The sequence below is a fragment of the Phoenix dactylifera genome, chromosome 15 (genome assembly GCF_009389715.1).
Source record: "Phoenix dactylifera cultivar Barhee BC4 chromosome 15, palm_55x_up_171113_PBpolish2nd_filt_p, whole genome shotgun sequence".
In the NCBI taxonomy this organism is placed as follows: domain Eukaryota; kingdom Viridiplantae; phylum Streptophyta; class Magnoliopsida; order Arecales; family Arecaceae; genus Phoenix; species Phoenix dactylifera.
In genome coordinates this window covers 9,873,612-9,893,472 of record NC_052406.1, presented here as the reverse complement: position 1 = coordinate 9,893,472, position 19,861 = coordinate 9,873,612, and the positions used below count along the sequence as shown (strand labels likewise).

The 19,861-nt window shown below is 38.8% G+C and overlaps 1 protein-coding gene across 3 annotated transcripts; it reads left to right on the top strand.

The window, feature by feature from the left end:
* Positions 1-9,541: 9,541 nt before the first annotated feature.
* LOC103705815 (probable histidine kinase 4) lies at positions 9,542-19,661 on the top strand. 3 transcript variants are annotated; one of them, XM_026804169.2, is made up of 12 exons: positions 9,542-10,448; positions 10,583-11,020; positions 11,542-11,775; positions 11,867-12,036; positions 13,394-13,612; positions 13,702-13,882; positions 13,968-14,019; positions 14,121-14,350; positions 15,207-15,305; positions 15,526-16,244; positions 16,756-17,247; positions 19,009-19,661. In XM_026804169.2, the coding sequence occupies exons 2-12, from the start codon at positions 10,754-10,756 to the stop codon at positions 19,262-19,264; spliced, it is 2,919 nt and encodes a 972-aa protein (XP_026659970.1). In that variant the 5' UTR covers positions 9,542-10,448; positions 10,583-10,753; the 3' UTR covers positions 19,265-19,661. The 3 variants fall into 3 exon arrangements, with proteins under 3 accessions (XP_026659970.1, XP_008787902.1, XP_026659969.1); XM_008789680.3 differs by having other exon boundaries at positions 9,543-10,448; positions 13,696-13,882; XM_026804168.2 differs by lacking the exon at positions 9,542-10,448 and adding an exon at positions 10,471-10,486 and having other exon boundaries at positions 13,696-13,882.
* The last annotated feature ends 200 nt before the right edge of the window (positions 19,662-19,861 follow it).

The window sequence follows — 19,861 nt, the reverse complement described above, 5'->3', positions numbered from 1 at the left end:
TGTTCTTCTCATTATTATAATACGCAAACTACACTAGTCCATGCACAGGGTCCTGACAAATGAACTAGCTGCAGTACTCCTATCATATGACCTTATTTCTTAAAGCAGCAAGTCTTGGTTCTCACGGTGGGTCCATGTATGCAAGTATTATTTTCCCATCCGCGTATGCAACAAAGCATACATAGAGTTTTGTATGATCCATTTTACTCTAACTCGAGATGTTAATCCTGCTTCATATTTTCCAAAAAAGTACAAGCATATCAACACCTAATTATGATTTCTAAATTTTCAATCATTCTTTAATCTTGGGATGTAAGTTGAGAAAGATAAATTAGCTGACCTGCCATCTTCTTGGAACCTGCAATTCAAGCAACTGCAGGTGTAGTTGAGAAAGATGAAAGTATTCCTAAAAGTTTGTGTAATGGAAAATATAATAGGAGAGGAAATAAATTGGATATATAAGTCATGTTGATCGGTGTATATTCAATAGAAGAAATTCTGTGCTATTGTTTCATCAAAAAAAAAAACTGTGCTATTGGAATCCTGCCTTCGGTGGTTAATTTAAAAGATACTGTAATAGCAGCCTCTTTTTCAAACATGAACCATTATGATTATTCCAATAAAAAAGGTTATGATATTTTCAGTATACAATAAAAAAATGATATATATATATATATATATATATATATATATATATATATATATTATCTAGAACAATCAAAACTCATGGCACAGAAGTTTTTTTAAAAATGCTATAAAGAATAGTTTGATCTGCTACAGTAAAAAAAACTAGTGATGCGCTGGGTCATTTATACTCTTCAGCTTAAAAGAAAAACACAGTTCAAGTCTGTCATGCCTTTCGGGATTTTGAAACTATTGAGGCTTAGCTCAGGTATCTTGTAACTCTCCTCTCTTAGAGGGAGAGTGTTAGTTTGAACCTTATTGATGCATTTCAGGATTTTGAAATTATCACAGAGATAAAGTGGAGGTTTCAAGGGGTATTTGTGTTAGGATTGATGCTTGCGCCCGGAGTAGGCCAATGACCTTGTACAAAGAGCTTGTCATATGCCTTCCACGCAGAGCAGGCCTTCATCACCCCAACCAAGTACAGTCATCTGGTTCAGATTAAAGAAGAGCACTGCTTTATAGCAGGTCAGCTAAGCTGCTAATGGCAGAGAGCCATCTATTATTAGGCTTTGCATGAAAAGAGATGCTTCTGTTCATCACAACGACGGATCATGCATTACCCACCAACCAAACCCTACCATCATCATTACTAATTTTATCACCATGCCACCATCTCCATTATTATTGCTTCATCACTGTCATGCCTGCTACTTCAACATCATGACATGCACCACCATCATTGCACTGCCGCATCATCATCAACACTATACGACATAGAAAAAAATTTCCATTTCCAACCATCCATTGAAATGCTCAAGTTGCAATATGTTATCGTGCGCGTAGTAGGAAAACTTGCAAAGCAACCAACCGGCCACAATCCATAAACTTTCTCCCTGCTTGTTACATTGTTGCTCAGAAGCTCCAAGGGGCTGTTTGATCCCTTATAAATTTATATAGAATAAATAATCATAAAAATATGACTCTTTGTAAAAACATTATTTTTCAGATTTCACGACCTGACATATTTGATAAAATATATTTGATTAAAAACCAAATAATCTTCTTCTTTTTTTATAGAAGTTACTCATTTTGAGTTCTTTTTGGTATGTCTCTTTTAAAAAAACTAGTCAATCAAACAATCCAAAAATCTTTTTTTAATCTCCATCCATATAATAGGGATGCTCGATCAGGATGTGATGTGACTCCACTCCTAAAGTAACTCCACTTCTGCTTATATTTATCTTGGACTATTTTTTTTTATTTAACACCAGCTGCAAGCAACTTACAACTGCAAAAAAACACAGTCCAAGGCATCGACGTTGGCTAGGTACAGCAAATTGCTGGGGGCTTGGACTGTCCTTTCAATTCATGTGCAGCTTTCTCTTGCTCGCTATTTTGCATGGCCCAGCATACCCTGCTTTCTTACGTGCATCGTACGTCTTCAACTCTAATTGATTACAACGTAAATTCCTTATAAAAGTAGCCTTATCTTTCTCTTTCTTATGTTCTGATCAGTCTGGTGCATAATGATCTAAAATGGGAAGACCTGTGGCAAGAGAGGGCCCACCTTGCCTAAAGCACTCATAACCTAAGACTTGAGACGTAGTGTTTGTCCCTGTCGACTCAACCAAAACCATGGTGACCACCTGATCTTGTGGTCCTTCTGAGGCGGTCTTCCCGTGGACGTTCCATGAAGTTAGTAGGCGAATCCTACTTAAACTCAACCCATCTCATGCATGAAGACATACCCTAACCGAACATCATCAAGTAATACGGTCCCAATGATCAGCTACCACCTTCATTATACTTTTCTATGAAAACCTTCGTTGCTTGTGCTTGGACCAAGTCAAGTGTATGCACGCTAATAAACAATAAAGAGTTGTTTGGGAGAAGAGACAAAAGCGGAATAAAGGAGCTCAGAGAACCAAAGGGAGCAAGTTTCTCATGACGTGCGGAAGAATCAAACAAATGTACGTTGAGGCAATGCACTTACATATGCTACTTGACCTTGCAGGAGTTGCATGTTTCTCAACTCAGCTCTATCCGAACCCCATCATCAAGTAGCCTGTGTGAAGAAGCATGATTCTTTCACCATGACATGTATCAAGCTTATCATTATTGCCTAAAATCCTCGCCCATCCATTCGCATCCACAAGTCTGATTGACTATGCATTGATCGAGATTGCAAGCAATGTGTATCATGCTACCTTCTCCTGGATTTGTGTTTAATATTAATTGTTGGCATATGTGTTTGAGGCACATTATCCAATTTAGGGTGCCCACTCAACTTGTTTAAGATTAATCATTGGCATTCTTGTTCCAACATTGTGTTCCAACAAATCAAACTTAATTAGTGTACTTGTATTTGAGCATGTCTTGATTGAATAGGTTGATCCAAAGTGATGACGCAAACTCCACATATGAATCCATATATGGTGTGGCAATTATTGTATGCCACATGCAGCGTACACACAACTAGCGTGAGGGCTGGGTGTCACTGTCTCAGGCCTGCCCCGTGACATCGATTAGGTCGTAGGATAGGTTGCGTTCCTAACAAAGGACAAAGAGAAGTCAGACATGATGTTTATATATATATTGGTTGGAACGTTGGCAGAAAACTTTGGAAAGTTGGTCGTTCATCCACTCACTTGGATTATTGTCCATTGGGAAACCATGCTAAGAAAATTCATATGTTATTGACTTATTGGGTTTTATTATTATTATTATTATTATTATTTTATTTTTTGCTAGAATGGATGTATTATATAGTGCGGGTACGAATACATCTAAAAAAAGTCAAAAGATAATAAATTCCGAAACTAGTCTTTCTATATACATGCTTGGCCTGCAAGGCCATCCTATCACTAACCATCGCTCGGATATTTCTGAGCAGTAGGTGATAGTCGCCCACCCCTCCTGCTCTCTGATAGATCCTGCCAATGACTATCGCCGAGTCGCCCTTAAGCAGTATAGCACTGGCATGCTGGATCTGCCCATCCCTTCTTTTCGAAGTGGAAAAGGACCAACCACGCCGTGGAGTAATTTGTTTCGCATTTTCCAGCTTCTAAGCACCCAACACCATGGCCGTGACTCGTCCATGATTTGGATCAAAGATGCTAGCCAATCACAAGCTCGATCATTCTACTCATTATTCGTACATCTTTATGGTTCTTCATAGCACGTCACGAGTGCATCCCTGCATTCAAGCACAGGTTTCCGCTAAGAAAAGCAATGTTGCAGCTCCCACGACCATCTAAGGACCTTGCATATCTATTTTCCAAATAGCATACCCACCAAAACTTTTGCTTGCACAAAGACTTGCCCTCTAAGCTTGAGGAATTTGAGATCCTCTGCGGTGCCTGTTTTGCTCTGCAAAAAATTTTATAGTCCTGGATAGCTATCATATCATTCATCAAAAAGACGGAAGGCTAAATATAGCCCTCCCTATTTTTGAGAGTTGAGATAGCAATTCGTCTTCAAGATGGATGACATGCGGCGGTACAAAGTTGGTTTGTATACTCTTCTGCGGTGCAAGACACGCACAGCAAAAGATTCAAAATCAAGCATGAGAACCTTTAATCCTATCTAAGATTACTCGGGTGTCAAAACCAATTCAATTACTCCAGTTTCTCTTTTAACTCAAAAGAAGCTTTTTTTTCTTCTTTTCCAGCAAAAAGGAAAAGTCTTCGACATCAAAAGCAAGAATTCTAGAAGGCTGCTAAATATCTTGTGATAGCTATCAGGACCACCTTGCATGGCGAAATGCTCCTGAACGATCAATAGCGAAATAGTACCGTGAAGAGATCCATTTTCTATAAAGATTTAAAGATAGTCGGCTTTGGTAAGGCTTTTGAGAAGGCGTGTCAAACCGATACAACTGCAGAACAACGTTCGAATTGAGGGGTTAAAACTTCAGCTTTTCTTACATTATGATATCAACTTTTCCCTTCAACTTTTGATGTGGTCAGGAATGGCGCGCTAAAGGCCAAACACAAGTCCAGGTATCCTTAGCTTATAGCTTCAAACACAAGTCCAAAGGCCAGAAATATACTATTTAGTTAAAAATAACTATAATTATACCTACCACAACTTGGATAGTGATTACTGCCTTGCTCCCCCTCAAATGAGGTCACAAGTTCAAAATCTGTGACATTGGGACTTAAATATGTACGAGCACTACCTGTTGAGCATCATGTATGAGGTTTAGTCCCACAAAATAATTAGGTTTAAGTTAAATTGAGTTTTGACTTCTATATCAAAACCGCATCTTAATTAAACTCAAACTTTCCGTTTCTCCCTAACAAGTAGTATTAGAGCAGATGGCCGATCAACCCGAATGAACTCTTTAAGCTGTAAGGGCACTTAAATTAGTAGTTCCCGTGAAGAACATTAACATGCAGCGTCCCAAATGGGGAGCGGCAAGTGAGCTTCATGGAGCAAGGTTCTGGATTTGAGGAGCAACGTATTGAGTTTGAGCACGAGTTCAAGCGTAGTTCTTGGAAGAATGGATTATTCTTGGAGTGGAGAGTTATATACTAGTTAATATATCGTGTAACTCTCAAAGAGTAGTTCTGTGACACGAGATGCATGCAGGAATAGTTTGAGTACAAAACTCGAATGCAAAGTGATGGACCGGACTCAAGGCGGAATTAATTGCAATTAGCTCATACATAAAGGGGGTGATATGAGATTTAGTCCCATATAAAATAGTTAGTGAAAAGTAGATAGATAACCGGATCCTATAAAATTTTAATAGTTTCGGCTTAAGTTGAGTTAGGTTCTGGTTTCTATCTCAAAATATTCTTCTGCTTGGACTTCTACAAGGCAAAGATGCCTTCAGATAAGGTTTGGCCATTCTAAGACCACCATTCAGCTAGCTAAGCAGCCAATGGAGTAGGCAGATTTAGCTTTCTTCTAGCATGAGGTGCAAGCAAGTCCACTAAATCCATATAATCATTACTATTAATTATGAGATTATGACTTGCATGTCTAATAATTTATTGAGTTCAATTAGCAGAGAGTTACTTCCATTATGCAGGCTATCAATAACTATAAGCTTTCCTTAAAAAATATCTTACAAGCTGATTTATCTTTAAACAAATATGTTGACAACTAAAATAGCTGCCAACTCCTCTTCTTTTTTTTCTTTTTTTTCATGAGGATAGCATGACAACTACATTTGAACTAGGCATATCGTGCACTTTGGTGTAATTTATGCAAGATCAACATATTTTCAGTGTGTTCGGTGACAAGTCAGCAGCAGTGCCCAAAAATTAAAATAGATCATGGAAAGGAAAAAAAAAAAAAAAAACCCAAACAATGGAGAAGATGCTTTGCATGTTAGGTATTATAAAGCAAGAGCATCAAAACACTGTTAAACCTCCACTACCCTCCTAAGCCCTTTACTTTTGTTTGTCAAATAAGGCTGACTCATGACAGCGACCATAAAAAATTTTAGTTTTATAATCATTGGATTGACAATTTCACAAAATATTAGCATATAAAATAAGGTTCAGTTAGCAAATTAATTAAAGGTCAATTTCCTTTGTTGTAAGTACTTGGCAATGATTCTTAACAAATAAATAAATAAATAGATAAATAAAGATTATATGGTTTGGTCCAGTGGACAATAATCCTTTGTATATTTTTTTTCTAAAAAAAAAAAAAGCAGCAACAATTGCATCAAGTCTTAAGAGGCATCAATTGGGGGCCCCCACAAGCTTTTGTTGTTGGAGGATCATCATGGGACCGTTGAAGTTGATTGTCCTTCGTTTGACATATGCCATCCAATGGTTCTTCCTGTCTTCCACGGGTCTTTCTTATTCCAAATGCCGGCCTAAGTTTAGCGTAGAAACTTGTACATTGATAATAGCCGTACTCACACCACTAAGAAGATTCAGCAACATTAGCTTGACAAACATATTCGACATAAGTATATATACAAGATTTGCACTTGTTAATTGCCATTCCCACACCACTAAAAAGATTTAGCACCATTAACTTGACAAACACATTCGACATAAAAATATATATATATATATATATATATATATATATATATACACAAGATTTTGCACTTTCTGTTCCCACACCACTATGAAGATTTAACACCATTAAATTGACAAACGCATTCGACATAAGTATACATACAAGATTTGCGCTTGTTAATTGTTTCACACTGCAAGATTTGGTCCCTTAATAAAAAGATCAAATGCAACTACTCAACATGAAAATATGCTAATAATCTCAACAAATCTGAGTTAGCACTCGTTTAGAGTGGTGTTCGAGTTTCAGCATTCCTTTCTTTTACTTTAGAGAATATTTTGCATATTATTATCACTACTGCATGCAGACCAAACCTATGATATAAGTAGGTTTCTTTTTTTATACTACTTTTGGATAGAAATTTTGTTCATTCTTTCATTGAAACCTAAAATGCATGACATAGAGGCTCCACTGGACCACCCTAGCCCTGGCTAGACATCAAGAAAATAGTAAGAGTGGATAGAAGTAAGTCACCAAGACTGTACAGCCACATCTCAATGACAAACCCTCCAAGCCTAGGTTAAGATCAAATTCGTATATACTTGCAAAGTTTATAAGAACTTAAAATCCATTATATCTCACATTGTGCCTTGTCTATGACACCATGATCTCCGCCAAAGACTTCTCAGTTGCCTGCACAAGCTTCGTCTCAGATTCTTGCATCATGCCATATGGGCTCCAGCATGAAATGCCGTCTCAAAACTAATTTCACTGTGCCCTAGTAAACATTGAGCAACCTTGTAGGTTATCATGATGTTGGGTGATTAAGTGCTGTTTGGTAGGCTATGGACGTTAACACTTTAGTTGGTCATAAAGGTAAAATCACATGCAGATTTTGAAAACTTCTGAAATGTTATTTATATGCAGAGTTATTTATTTATATGGACTTTGAATTAATATTAAGTTGCAATTTTGATATAAGAACTTGCCAACCTTCAAAAGATCCTTTGCCACGTAGGCTCATCAATAGTTTGTGGAGTGATCATAGCTATGTCTAAATGTTCTTGTTTGGTCTATCTAACGATTATGGATAAATGATGATCTCCCGAGTGCGGGGAACACATAAGATACTCATGCTCATGTATAATTCAATAAATCATCACTTGCTAAATTTATGGCACTAGACAATTACATCAAAACCGCTATACAATATTAGTGGTGCTAGATCTCCACCATAAATCAGGTTGCAATAAAATTTATCCTTGGCTTACATGCTACCTATGAATCAAGAATTGGATCACACAAATATATGAATCATGAAAATTTCTCAGTTGAAGTTGCATACAGAGTATTCTATTGAATCAATTAAACTAGATCAGATGGTTGCTGTCGCTCTTTGAGGATGATAGCAAATACAAATAATTCTATCAAAACTTCATATTCATTAAATGACAAAGTATAATCTCATTTGTTCTTAGGACAACCATCCAAAGCAAACTAAGGTGGAAGCAGGTTGGCTGTCAACAGCTATGCACTGCATCCATTTCTATTTGCACTTGCAACCTCAAATTGCAAAGTCTTAGTTATCCAAACTTATTTAATAATCAAATGACAACATGAAGTACTTCAACCTTAGGCCATATGGTAATTACAATTCCATCAGCTGTAAAACTTAGCCAACTCTTTTCTTAAGAGCTATTTTTTCAAAAAAAAAAAGAAAAACCCTTCTATGGTGCTCTTTAAATTTTCTTTTCAACAATTAATTTAACTACAGGAGTATTCTAGCCATATATATTTAATTTTCTATCTACATATCATATCATCATGATCATCCATACATCTCCTTGCATGCCTTCCACGTGTCCAACGCAATCCCATGAGCTTGAATGGAAGTTCTAGGCTCGCAAAGCCTGCAGGCGATGCAGGAGCGATAAATCCAACAACCCCATTATAATAGATTTTAATCATTCATGGCTAATATCGTAGGGCGACTTATTAGGATCCTATAATTGTAGGTGGATCTATATCAACGTTGAAAACCTTCTCACACGTCACTAACCTTTTCACGTCTTCAATTAAGCGCCATCACCCGTACATGCAATGGTCCAATTAATGGTACAACCCACCATATGACATGAGACATGCGAGTACTCTTCCACAAAGTTGACGGACCAACCGGAACCTTGCATAAAATGATGGCATGCGAGCGTTCTTTGGACCGCAGCTTTGAGCCTAACCCGTGATAGAGTTGAGGTCATATCAGAGTGCTTATCATACGTAAACTCCATCCATCTCAGGTTTTGTCACGATGATTAATCTGTCCTTCACAACTTGTCAAACCACTAGATCAGCTATCTAATAGTTGTTAGTTTTTGGACGTTCTTTGTTATTACAAGAGAATGGTGACCTTTATTTGATGGCTTAACTGCTTAAGAAATATAATATTATTCTGTATTAATATTTTACAACATGTAGATGTACCATTTCATATGACATTAGTACTGATTTTGCCAGATTATATCTTTATTTTATGTGTAGTACTCATTGCAAAAAACATTATTAGGGAAGATTGAAGCTAAGCAGTTCCGGATTAGGAATAAAAAAATACAAAGTATTTACCGGGCAAATAAATTAGAGTTTAATGGGTAATAATTAATAGATATAATGCGTATTAGCTGGATAAGAAGGTTCCCAAACGAGGGACATGAATGTCATTTGGTTGAATGTTGGGGATAAGTTCAGACCATCAAATACCATATTCGAGTCCACGTATTGCCGACATGGACGCAAATGCCCTCGCTTTTGAAGAGGAAAGAGCCGTAGAGTGGGGTGGTTTTGGTAAATTCGGAGTCCACTCAGCCGTCATGGCGTCGCTGTCCGAAATCTTCGAGACGGCAACATTCGAGCTTAATGATGCCTTCGCTCTCTGGACGAAAGTAAAACCCTAACCCTTTCTCCTGCTCTCGATCCTCCACCCCTTCCGCCATTAGAGAATGGCGGGGGGGCTCCCATGATTGAATCGAGAGCAGACGAGATCCGGCGGTCCGACTTGTCTCCACGCCGATCCGAATGATCTCTCTCCCAAGCCCTTAACAAATCGAATCGTAGTTGGGGACATGCAGCCCTAGAGGTCGGTTTCATATGTTCCGATCCGCGTATCTCTTTAGAACACAAAAGGTCGAGCTGCAGAAGGGAGAAAAAACCCAAGAAATAGGTTGCTAGAAACATGAAGAAGAGATTTTAGAGCTTGGAGAATGGAAAAAAATTCGGCCTTTAGGCTGGCACCAACGAAAAAGAAGGGAAAAGGAGTAGAGGAATAAGTGTTTTTGAGCTCAGGTCTCTGATCGGTGCGTTTCTGCTCTCTGATCGATCCAAAGTAGTAGTAGATAAAAAACCCAAGTTTTCCCCCTCTGTTGACCCGAAGGCGGGGGGAGAGACAGGGAGAGGGAGAGAGGGAGAGAGGGGGAGAGAGAGAGAGAGAGTATAGTCATTAAAAAAAAAAATTGAGAGGTGGGCCTGAGGTTGGAGATTTAAGAATTAGAATAGGGAGATAATCCGAAAGGAAGGCAATAGTTTAATCGCCGTGTATATTGTGAAATCCGCGGATTCGATTCAGTCGAGTCGGGAAAGGGAGTTATCTAGAATAATTTCTGCGCCTTCCTCCATCGCACCCCCGAAAAAGAAAGGAGATCGATCGAGATATTCCTGTGCCACCTCCCCCCCCCCCCCCCCCCCTCTTCTGCTTCGCTGTTCTTGTTCTCTGCCCACGTTTGTCGGATCTGCGGACTCCCTTGGGCTTTGTGATGCCTTGGAAGCGATAGCGGACGAAGATAAAGGTGGAGTCTTTGCCCCTGGATCCCGCTCTTTGAGATTCGTGGGCTATCCTTTCTTATTTTGTTTCGTTTCTAGTATTTATACGGTCCTCTCGTTCATCATTCTTACTTTTTCCCTGGTTAATTTCTACTTGCAGGAGCGGAGAGTGGAGAAGACGTCACGGACTTGCCCTCTTTTTACTCCTTGTGGAAAGGGAAACATGAAGGAGTAAGAAAGCTGGGATTTTCACCTGGTACGAAGTGGGGGAAGAAGAGTAGGGACCGAGGGAGGAGGGTTGAGAGCTCGGGTCGTGGGTTTTTCAGTGGAGATGGCGGCAGGGGACCGGAGGTGGTGGCTGAACCGCAAGGCGATAGTGGTGCTGTGGATGGCAGCCTCGGTGGGGATATGGGTGGGACTCCATTGCTACATCAGGAGGGTGAGCATGAGGAAGGCTGAGGAGGTGCTGGTGAGCATGTGCGAGGAGCGTGCGAGGATGTTGCAGGACCAGTTTGCAGTGAGCGTCAACCATGTCCATGCCCTCGCCATCCTCGTCTCCACCTTCCACTACCAGAAGCACCCGCCCGCCCTCGATCAGGTAGGAGAAATAGAGCTATACTATGATAGACTGGTTTATATTTCTCTGCGAACTTCTTCTTCTTTTCATCTTCTCATGTTCTTTTTGTTGATTTGTTTTGCTTGGACTCTAGCAACTTGCCCTGGTAGCGATGATTATCACTTTCCTTGGAAACTTCTTTCCTTTCATGATTTTTTTTCCTACGGTTTTCTCTTTGGTAAATCTTAAACGTTGATTCATAGATTGAGTCATTATTGTTTTCTTTCTTGTAATGATACTTTGTCTGGTCTTGTTTGAAATTTTTCTTTTTCCAGCTTGGGATTGCTAAGATAGAGATAAAACATCATCTGCAATTACTGCTCTGATTCAAATTGTTTGATTTTCCAATTAAGGTTTATTTTTCTTATTTAATTTCTTAGATCTTTGGTCAAACTTTATAGTCTCAGTGCTCTTTGCTCGCCCTTAAAAAAAAAAAAAGTCTTCCGTTTCATATGCCAATTTTTTGGTTGGTTGGTATTTTCCTGATCAGAGTTCTCTTTCAGGAGACATTTGCAGATTACACAGCAAGGACGGCATTCGAGCGGCCATTGCTCAGTGGAGTGGCATATGCTCAACGGGTTGTTCATTCTGAAAGAGAGTTGTTTGAAAATCAGCAGGGCTGGACGATCAAGACTATGAAACAGGAGCCATCCCCAGTTCAAGATGAGTATGCACCTGTGATATATTCTCAGGAGACCGTCTCCTACATTGAAGCCCTTGACATGATGTCTGGAGAGGTTCATTGATGATATCCATGACTCCTCTTCACTTACTTCTCAAGTTGCTATCTTTCTGATAGTGTCAAATTCTACTCTGCTTACATTGCAGGAGGATCGAGAAAATATATTGAGGGCCAGGGCTACTGGCAAAGCTGTTCTTACAAGCCCATTCAGACTGCTGGGATCCAATCATCTGGGTGTGGTCTTGACATTTCCGGTATATCGCTCAGGTCTTCCTGCTGATGCGACGGAAGAAGAACGCATAGAAGCAGCTGCAGGGTGAGATATCCTGCTTCTATAGGGTCACATTACGTACTTTTAACCTTCTCTTCATATGTGGATTGGACCTGTCTTCAGATATCAATGACATAGCATTGCATGGAAAGTTTATCAGACAAAAGATAAATAAGGTCCAAGAAGTATAATCTTATAGAATATGAGTACAATTTGCATTATTACCCCAAAACCCATTTCTTTCGCTTGATTGTCTGCGCTTGTCTTCTTATCTTGATTAATTACCTCAAAGTTGGGAAGGAAAAAAATATCAATATTCTCCTACTTTAATATTTACAGAAAATATAAACTATGACATGTACCCTGATAAGTGATTGCTGTGGAAATATTACTTTGGCTAGCGTTGATCCTCTATACGATTTGCATTGCAGAGAGTGGTACAGCCCTAGATGGCTGCCATGTCGTCTGATCATGGAGATGGATGGCTATCAAACAGGATGGGCATTTTGTCCATACACGGTGTGTTTTCCGCATCATACACTGCACCCTGTTTGATAGCTGTCCATCCTATGATCGGATGATGTGGCGACCATTCAAGGTTGTACCACTCCACTCTCGGCAGTGCAAATCATGTACCACAGAGGGTCTTGGCTCTCCCCCCTTCCCTAACTTGATTCTTTTTTTGGTCCAATTTAGAGGCCAGAATTTCTTTCCATTTTTAAAACTGATTTTGCCTACTGATTCATTTTAACGTATTACATTTAATGACTTTACACAAAATTACATTATTTTTTGTATGGAAATGTATTGGTTTATTGGCCATGATGGTCGGATGGCCTGTTAAGATTTATTTCCAGAATGTTAGATTTTACAAACTCTGGATTCTACCACCAGCAGCAAATGGTAACCTTTTATGAGGTCACCCTGTCTGCGCTATTTCTCTTTCCAGTGCAATTCAGGCATTATTGCTTTATGCCAATACGTAAGAAGCTACTAAATGCAATCTTTTAGAAAGTTATTAAGTAGATCAGGAAAAGCTAACATGATACCATTGTCGTAAGCAAAATGCATCCTAGCTGTTAATTTGCAGTAAAGAAGCCAGTTGTCAAGGTACCTTTTGATGAAATTTTTATTTTACTGCACTTCCTTTACTGCTTCACATGCAGATTAGGTCTCCTGTGAGATTTCAAAATTGGAAGAATTAACCCCTTTAGCAGATTAGTATGATCTGAGGTTATTGTGAGTGATGCCCATTTCCTCTTAGTGCTGGTGATAAGTATGAGCACTTAGAAACTGGTCTTCATTAATAATTTTCTAGATTTCTTAAGTTTCTCTTTCATTGGAAAGGTTTGTTTCCCTTTGTTTCTACCGTTCCATGCTTGATATAGCCATTCAAAACTAGGTATCTTGGAGGAGCTTTTGATGTCGAGTCACTTGTGGAAAACTTGCTGAGGCAGCTCGCTGGAAATCAGGATATTATGGTGAATGTGTATGATGTCACCAACACTTCTGAGCCCTTGATCATGTATGGGCCCCAATTTCCTGATGGTTACATGTCATTTTCACACATCAGCATGCTTGATTTTGGAGATCCATTCCGGAGGCACCAAATGAAGTGCAGGTAAGAATAGCAGTCATTGATGCTTGCTACCTAGATCATATGTTGAGATGCAAGGATGATCTAATGCCTGGTTCCTTGGGCAGGTACAGTAAGAAGCCTCCCATTCCGTTGTCAGCCATTACTACCCCTTCTGGTGTTTTTGTGATCTGCATGCTAGCAGGATATATATTATATGCTGCTTGGAATCGCTATGACAATGTTAAGGAAGATTGTAGAAAAATGGAAGAGCTAAAAAAACAAGCAGAGGCTGCAGATGTTGCTAAATCTCAGGTGTAATATTTTGTTTAATATATTGTCTGCAATTAATGTACTGTATAATTTGACCTAGATCATCATTTTGTTTCCATATTGGCAGTTTCTTGCAACAGTTTCTCATGAGATCAGAACTCCCATGAATGGTGTCCTTGGTAATCTCTAATTTCTTTTAATACTTAGATTCTACTTAAGTGGCTTGAGAAATAAAAACCTTCACAAATTGAAAGCTGATTACCATCATCTTTTATGCCAGGGATGCTAGATATGCTTCTAGATACCAACCTAAATCTAACCCAAAAGGATTATGCCCAAACTGCTCAAGTCTGTGGAAAGGCATTGATATCTTTGATAAATGAAGTGCTTGACCGCGCAAAAATTGAAGCTGGCAAGTTGGAGATTGAGTCGGTGCCATTTGACCTGCGAGCGGTCCTAGATGATGTCATTTCTTTGTTTTCTGCAAAATCAAGAGAGAAGGGAATTGAGGTGAGCTTGACCCTCTATGCTAGCTGTCAAATACCACATACATGCCCCCTTGTGATGATCACAGTAGCTACTGTTTCAATTTGTTACAATACTGCTTTTGTTGTTGCTTGGGTGGGCATTTTGAATCATTGTTTTCCAATTATATTACAGGGATTGATAACCTACTCTCTGTTATGGTAGGTTATCAATCTACCTATTTTTTCATAGACAAAAAATACCCTTACTTTTTATAACTCTTAAGGGTATTTTATATCTTTTTACAATCCTACATTAACTCACCCTCTTAACCTCTCAATTAATACTCTCTCTCTCTCTCTCTCCGGTATATATATATATATGGGGATTGATAACCTACTCTCTGTTATGGTAGGTTATCAATCTACCTATTTTTCATCGGACAAAAAATACCCTTACTTTTTATAACTTTTAAAGGTATTTTATGTCATTTTACAATCCCACATTAATCACCCTCTCAACTCCCCAATTAATATAAATATATATGTGTGTGTGTGTGTGTATATATGTATATATGTAGGTAGGTACATATATACATATGTATTATAGAGAGAGGGAGGGAGACAATATTAATTGGAGGGTTGAGAGGGTGATTAATGTGGGATTGTAAAATGACATAAAATACCCTCAAAAGTTATAAAAAGTAAGGGTATTTTTTGTCCAATGAAAAATGGGTAGATTGATAACCTACCATAACAGAGAGTAGGTTATCAATCCCCTTATATTATTTATGTAATCATAAAAAATATCTTACATTATGTTGGTTAGTTTTTTAATATAAATAAACTCCTCTATTTCATTCTGACCTTCCCAGTTTTGATGCTGCTTCTGCAAACTGCAGCTTGCTGTATATGTTTCTGACAGAGTTCCTGAAATTCTCATGGGCGACCCAGGGAGGTTTCGTCAAATTATCACAAATCTTGTGGGAAACTCAGTCAAAGTAAGTATAATGCATATGTATATGGCATAATTGTTTACTTTCTCTTTCCTCTCTCTATTATGAAGTTCACAGCCTGAAATACCAAGATCTATGGATCTAAGAACTGTGGTATCAAATAACAACTCATCATGAGGGCCATTGATAGATCTAGACTTCTAGCAACTAACTAATCTAAAGTAATTTACAACAGCTAATCAGTTATTTATTTTCAATGTGACAGTTTACTGAACGTGGCCACATTTTTGTCCATGTTCATCTGGCTGAGCATTCAAATATGTTCATGGATGCAAAAGTCGAAAGAGGCTTGAATGGACTTTCAGGTGAAGCCAAACTTACATCCATCAGTACTGTATTTGATACTTTAAGTGGTTTGGAAGCTGCTGATAGGAGAAACAGTTGGGAAAATTTTAAGCTGTCACTTTCTCATGAGCAAACCTGGCCTCATTCATCTGAAAATGGGAGTCCATATGACAACCGTGCTGATAAAGTAACTCTCATGGTAACTGTAGAGGATACTGGAATAGGAATCCCATTTCATGCCCAAAATCGGGTTTTCACACCTTTTATGCAGGCTGACAGCTCGACCTCCAGGAATTATGGAGGAACTGGTATTGGCTTGAGCATCAGTAAGTGTCTTGTTGAACTGATGGGTGGGCAGATAAACTTTGTAAGCCGTCCTCATATTGGAAGCACATTCACATTCACTGCTGTATTCCAAAGATGCGGTAAGAGTGTAGGCGGTGATACAAAGAGAACTCTTTCTGAGGCTCTACCTACCTGTTTTAGAGGAATGGGAGCAATTTTAGTTGATAGAAGACCAGTTAGAGGTGCTGTAACAAGATACCATCTACAAAGGTTGGGCATAAGTGTTGAATGTGTTAGCACCATCAATGAGGTACTTAATGCAATACAAGGACAAAATGGTTGCTTGAGATCTGGGTAAGCTCTCTCTCTCTCTCTCTCTCTCTCTCTCTCTCTCTCTCTCTCTCTGTGCGCGCGCGTGCGCACGCACGCATATTTGCATGAGCATGTTGGTGAATAACATGTAAATAACATCTCTGCAAACACACATTTTGGTGGCTCTCTTTTTTATATAATGAGATTCTAGTTTTCATTATTTTCCTTGACAACATTTACTAATCTTCTCCCTTGAAAATAACAACCTAGACATCATGGAATTTGTTATCCTGTTTTTATATGTTCTCAGTACCAATTGTCTTCTGCTCATGTGAATGACCACACCATTTGGTTTTTGTCTGTAATTTTCTTCTGTTGACCCCCCCACCCCCCACCCCCCCCCCAAAAAAAAAAAAAATTATGCAAAAGAAAAATGTTGGCTTGCAAAACTTCATAGGTCATTCTACTTTCGTGTTTTCCCATTCCATTGACAAATTTTTTTGCAGTATGTTTTATTTAGGTCTCTTAACACAGTACTCTGTTATTTCTACAGTATGTATAGCAAACAACCATTCATTTTGTTAATTGAGCATGATTCATGGGGTACTAAAGTGGACGTTTGCTTACGGGATCAACTATTACAATTGAAAGAGAATGGGTGCATTCCTGAAATGCCTAAGGTGGTCCTTCTTGCGACTTCTGAATCTGATAAAATGAAGGCTGGATCTAATGTTGACACTGTGATCATGAAGCCTCTGAGAGCAAGCACAGTGGCCGCATGCTTTCAAGAAGTGCTAGGAATGGGAAAACAGCAAAGTAGAGATAGGCCCAAAGGATCAGCTTTCCTTAATGGCCTGCTAGATGGAAAGAATATCTTAGTTGTTGATGATAATAAGGTGAATCTCAGAGTTGCTGCAGGTGTCCTGAAAAAGTATGGGGCCAAGGTGGAGTGTGCTGAGAGTGGCAGAGATGCTCTTTCTCTCCTCCAACTGCCACACAAGTACGATGCCTGCTTCATGGATGTTCAAATGCCAGAGATGGATGGGTATGTAAACAGCTGTTTTTATATTTACATGTAAATTGCAAGTTCTCTAGTTATGAAAATTTTTATACTTCCCTCTGGAGATTTTGATAATGTTTTGCCAGTATACCAGGTTGGTGTCTTTTAAAGGAAAAGTCTTGTTTGAATGGTTCCTTTAGAATTGGTGGATGGAGCATTTAGCCAGACGAACGTGCGCACGCGCATGCAAGCACACACGCACAGACATATGTACACACACACACACACACACACACACCCATTAATTTTCATGTTCTTTGAGCTTTATGTTTCCATATCTTTTCAGTTCAGACAAAGAGCAATGTAAACCAAAATTTAAGCGTAGGCATCTTTAAAATTCCATATTTCCTTGTTACAAACAAATTATTGATCTTGATACTATATAATGTTTTCTCTAATGTCAAATTTCAAGCTAACTGCTTATGCAAGCAGATAACCATTATAATTGGCCTTCATGTCATAAAAATAGTTGACCTTTATAACTGGCCTTCATATCATAAAAATAGTTGACCTTCATATCATAAAATATTAACTGGTTCTTGTAGACCCTTGTGTGTTGTCATAATTTTTGTTCCACCGCTACTGGCCAAATCTTCAATGGCCTTAAGAATACATAGCTAGGGTAGCGCCTCCATCTCTGGATTGTCCACACATAGCGAAGAGTCCATATGGGAACAAGAGTAACTTGCTTGAAAAGCATGATGCATTCTAGCAGAAATAGTGATGATTAATCAAGCTAGCTATGGGTATGTCTTGTATATGAACAATCATTCTTTACCTGCAATAGATCCGAAGAGAAACTAGTGTCAACTAAACCTTTGTTGGCAGTTGACACAATATGGATGATCAATCATCTGTTGATGAATTCCATAATAAAGGATATGCTTCTCGGGAAAAACCTTCCAACAACCTCAGATCGTAGTTATGTGTAGAAACATAGGCAGGAAGTACACCATATTATGCACCCTTTTGACATCAACTCAGATGGCAAAAATGGTTCAACATGCAATAGATGGCCCAGGTCTGCCTGCAATCATGTGAAAGCTCTAGAGGTGTAGCATAAGTAGTGTTAACTTGGCGCTTCAAACTGATTTTTTTTTTTTTTTGCTGCTTTGGCGGGTTCTTTATACCATGCGTGTACGAATGCACCCAATAAAATCAAAAAACACAAGCTCGCGGAGTGGTGCTTTTTGAGTGCCAAAAGTGACACAGCAAAACACCACACTCCTTGGCATTGAAGAAATTGAGTGCCCAGCTTAGGTAGAAGCATCATCTTAGCACTACTTTAATTCCCAAGTGTTAAACTATATTAACTCAGTGTCACACCCTTGCACTAAAGTGAATTTTTTGTTGTTAATATGATTTTTCTTGGAATAGGGTTTTTTTCTTTTAAAAAGTATGTCTCTATATTAAGTTTCTTAGTGGCTGAACTGTCACGCACTCTAGGCGACACTAGCTGCAACTATTTCTACCTCTAGAATTCACCATCTTCTATTTTTCTTTCAAAATCTGGTTGTTGGCAATTAAATGTCATTAACAATTCCAATTTAAACACCAGTTCTAATGGATGTCAACAATAGGAACTTTGATCTTGCAGAAGTAGCAAATATCCTGCAAATCAGAGAAGCATCCCAGAAATTTATGTAACGGAAGAATTTCTTAATATTGCTTATGACATCTACATCCATCTATTTCGCCGCACAGACAATGAAATCCATGAGAAATGCATTTTCCTGTTTTTAACAGGTTTGAGGCAACTCGGCAAATACGCATGATGGAGGGTAAGGCAAATGAAAAGAACAGGAATGGAGAAGAAACTCTTGCCGAGGAAGGTTTTGCTATGGCTGAATGGCACCTGCCAATCCTAGCCATGACAGCCGATGTCATCCAAGCAACATACGAGGAGTGCATGAAATGTGGTATGGATGGTTATGTCTCCAAGCCCTTTGAGGAAGCGCAGCTTTATCAGGCAGTTGCCAAGTTCTTGGTGTCAGACTCCTGAAACCCAGCTCCAGAACAAGTGCTGCATTTCATGACCGCACTACCGGACTTTCTGAAGCGGCAATGATTTTGTTTGGGCTCCATTGGTGGTCTGTGGATGCCTTACAGGCTTGGTAATTGGAAAAGAAATCCATGATTGGCACAAATTATGAAAACTTAATATCAACTTGCGGTCTCCTTTTAAGTTACAGTTCTCCACTCTTTGAGCCAGTGTATATTACAGCATTAGGCTGATGTACAATTACCAGTGTATCAGAATGTGAACTCTCCCTGCTATGTAAAACAGGGTGTATAATGTAAAATTTTTTCCATGCCCTGCTGTTGGCAAAGGGAGGCATTGTAAAATTTTTCATGCCTGTTTTACATTAAAAGCCCTAATTAGCATAATTTTGCTCTAATGCTATTCAACAGGGGTATTGTTGTGGGGCCGCTGCATTAATTATAGGGGATTTTGATTTTAAAAAAAGAGACTGGCATTTACTATCTGCAACTTTGATAAGTATTCTTTTGTTTTTTCTTTTTTCTTTTTGCGGGAATGTGATGTATTTTTCACCATATGATAGAAATGTTCTGCCCACCCATGCTATTGGTCTAGCAA

Excerpts from the sequence above, each read along its gene's own strand:
- LOC103705815 (XM_008789680.3), top strand. The coding sequence starts at position 10,754 with ATGGCGGCAGGGGACCGGAGGTGGTGGCTGAACCGCAAGGCGATAGTG. Across the intron at positions 14,020-14,120 it reads TCCCATGAATGGTGTCCTTG|GGATGCTAGATATGCTTCTA; the intron begins GTAATCTCTAAT and ends CTTTTATGCCAG. Across the intron at positions 17,248-19,008 it reads CAAATGCCAGAGATGGATGG|GTTTGAGGCAACTCGGCAAA; the intron begins GTATGTAAACAG and ends TGTTTTTAACAG.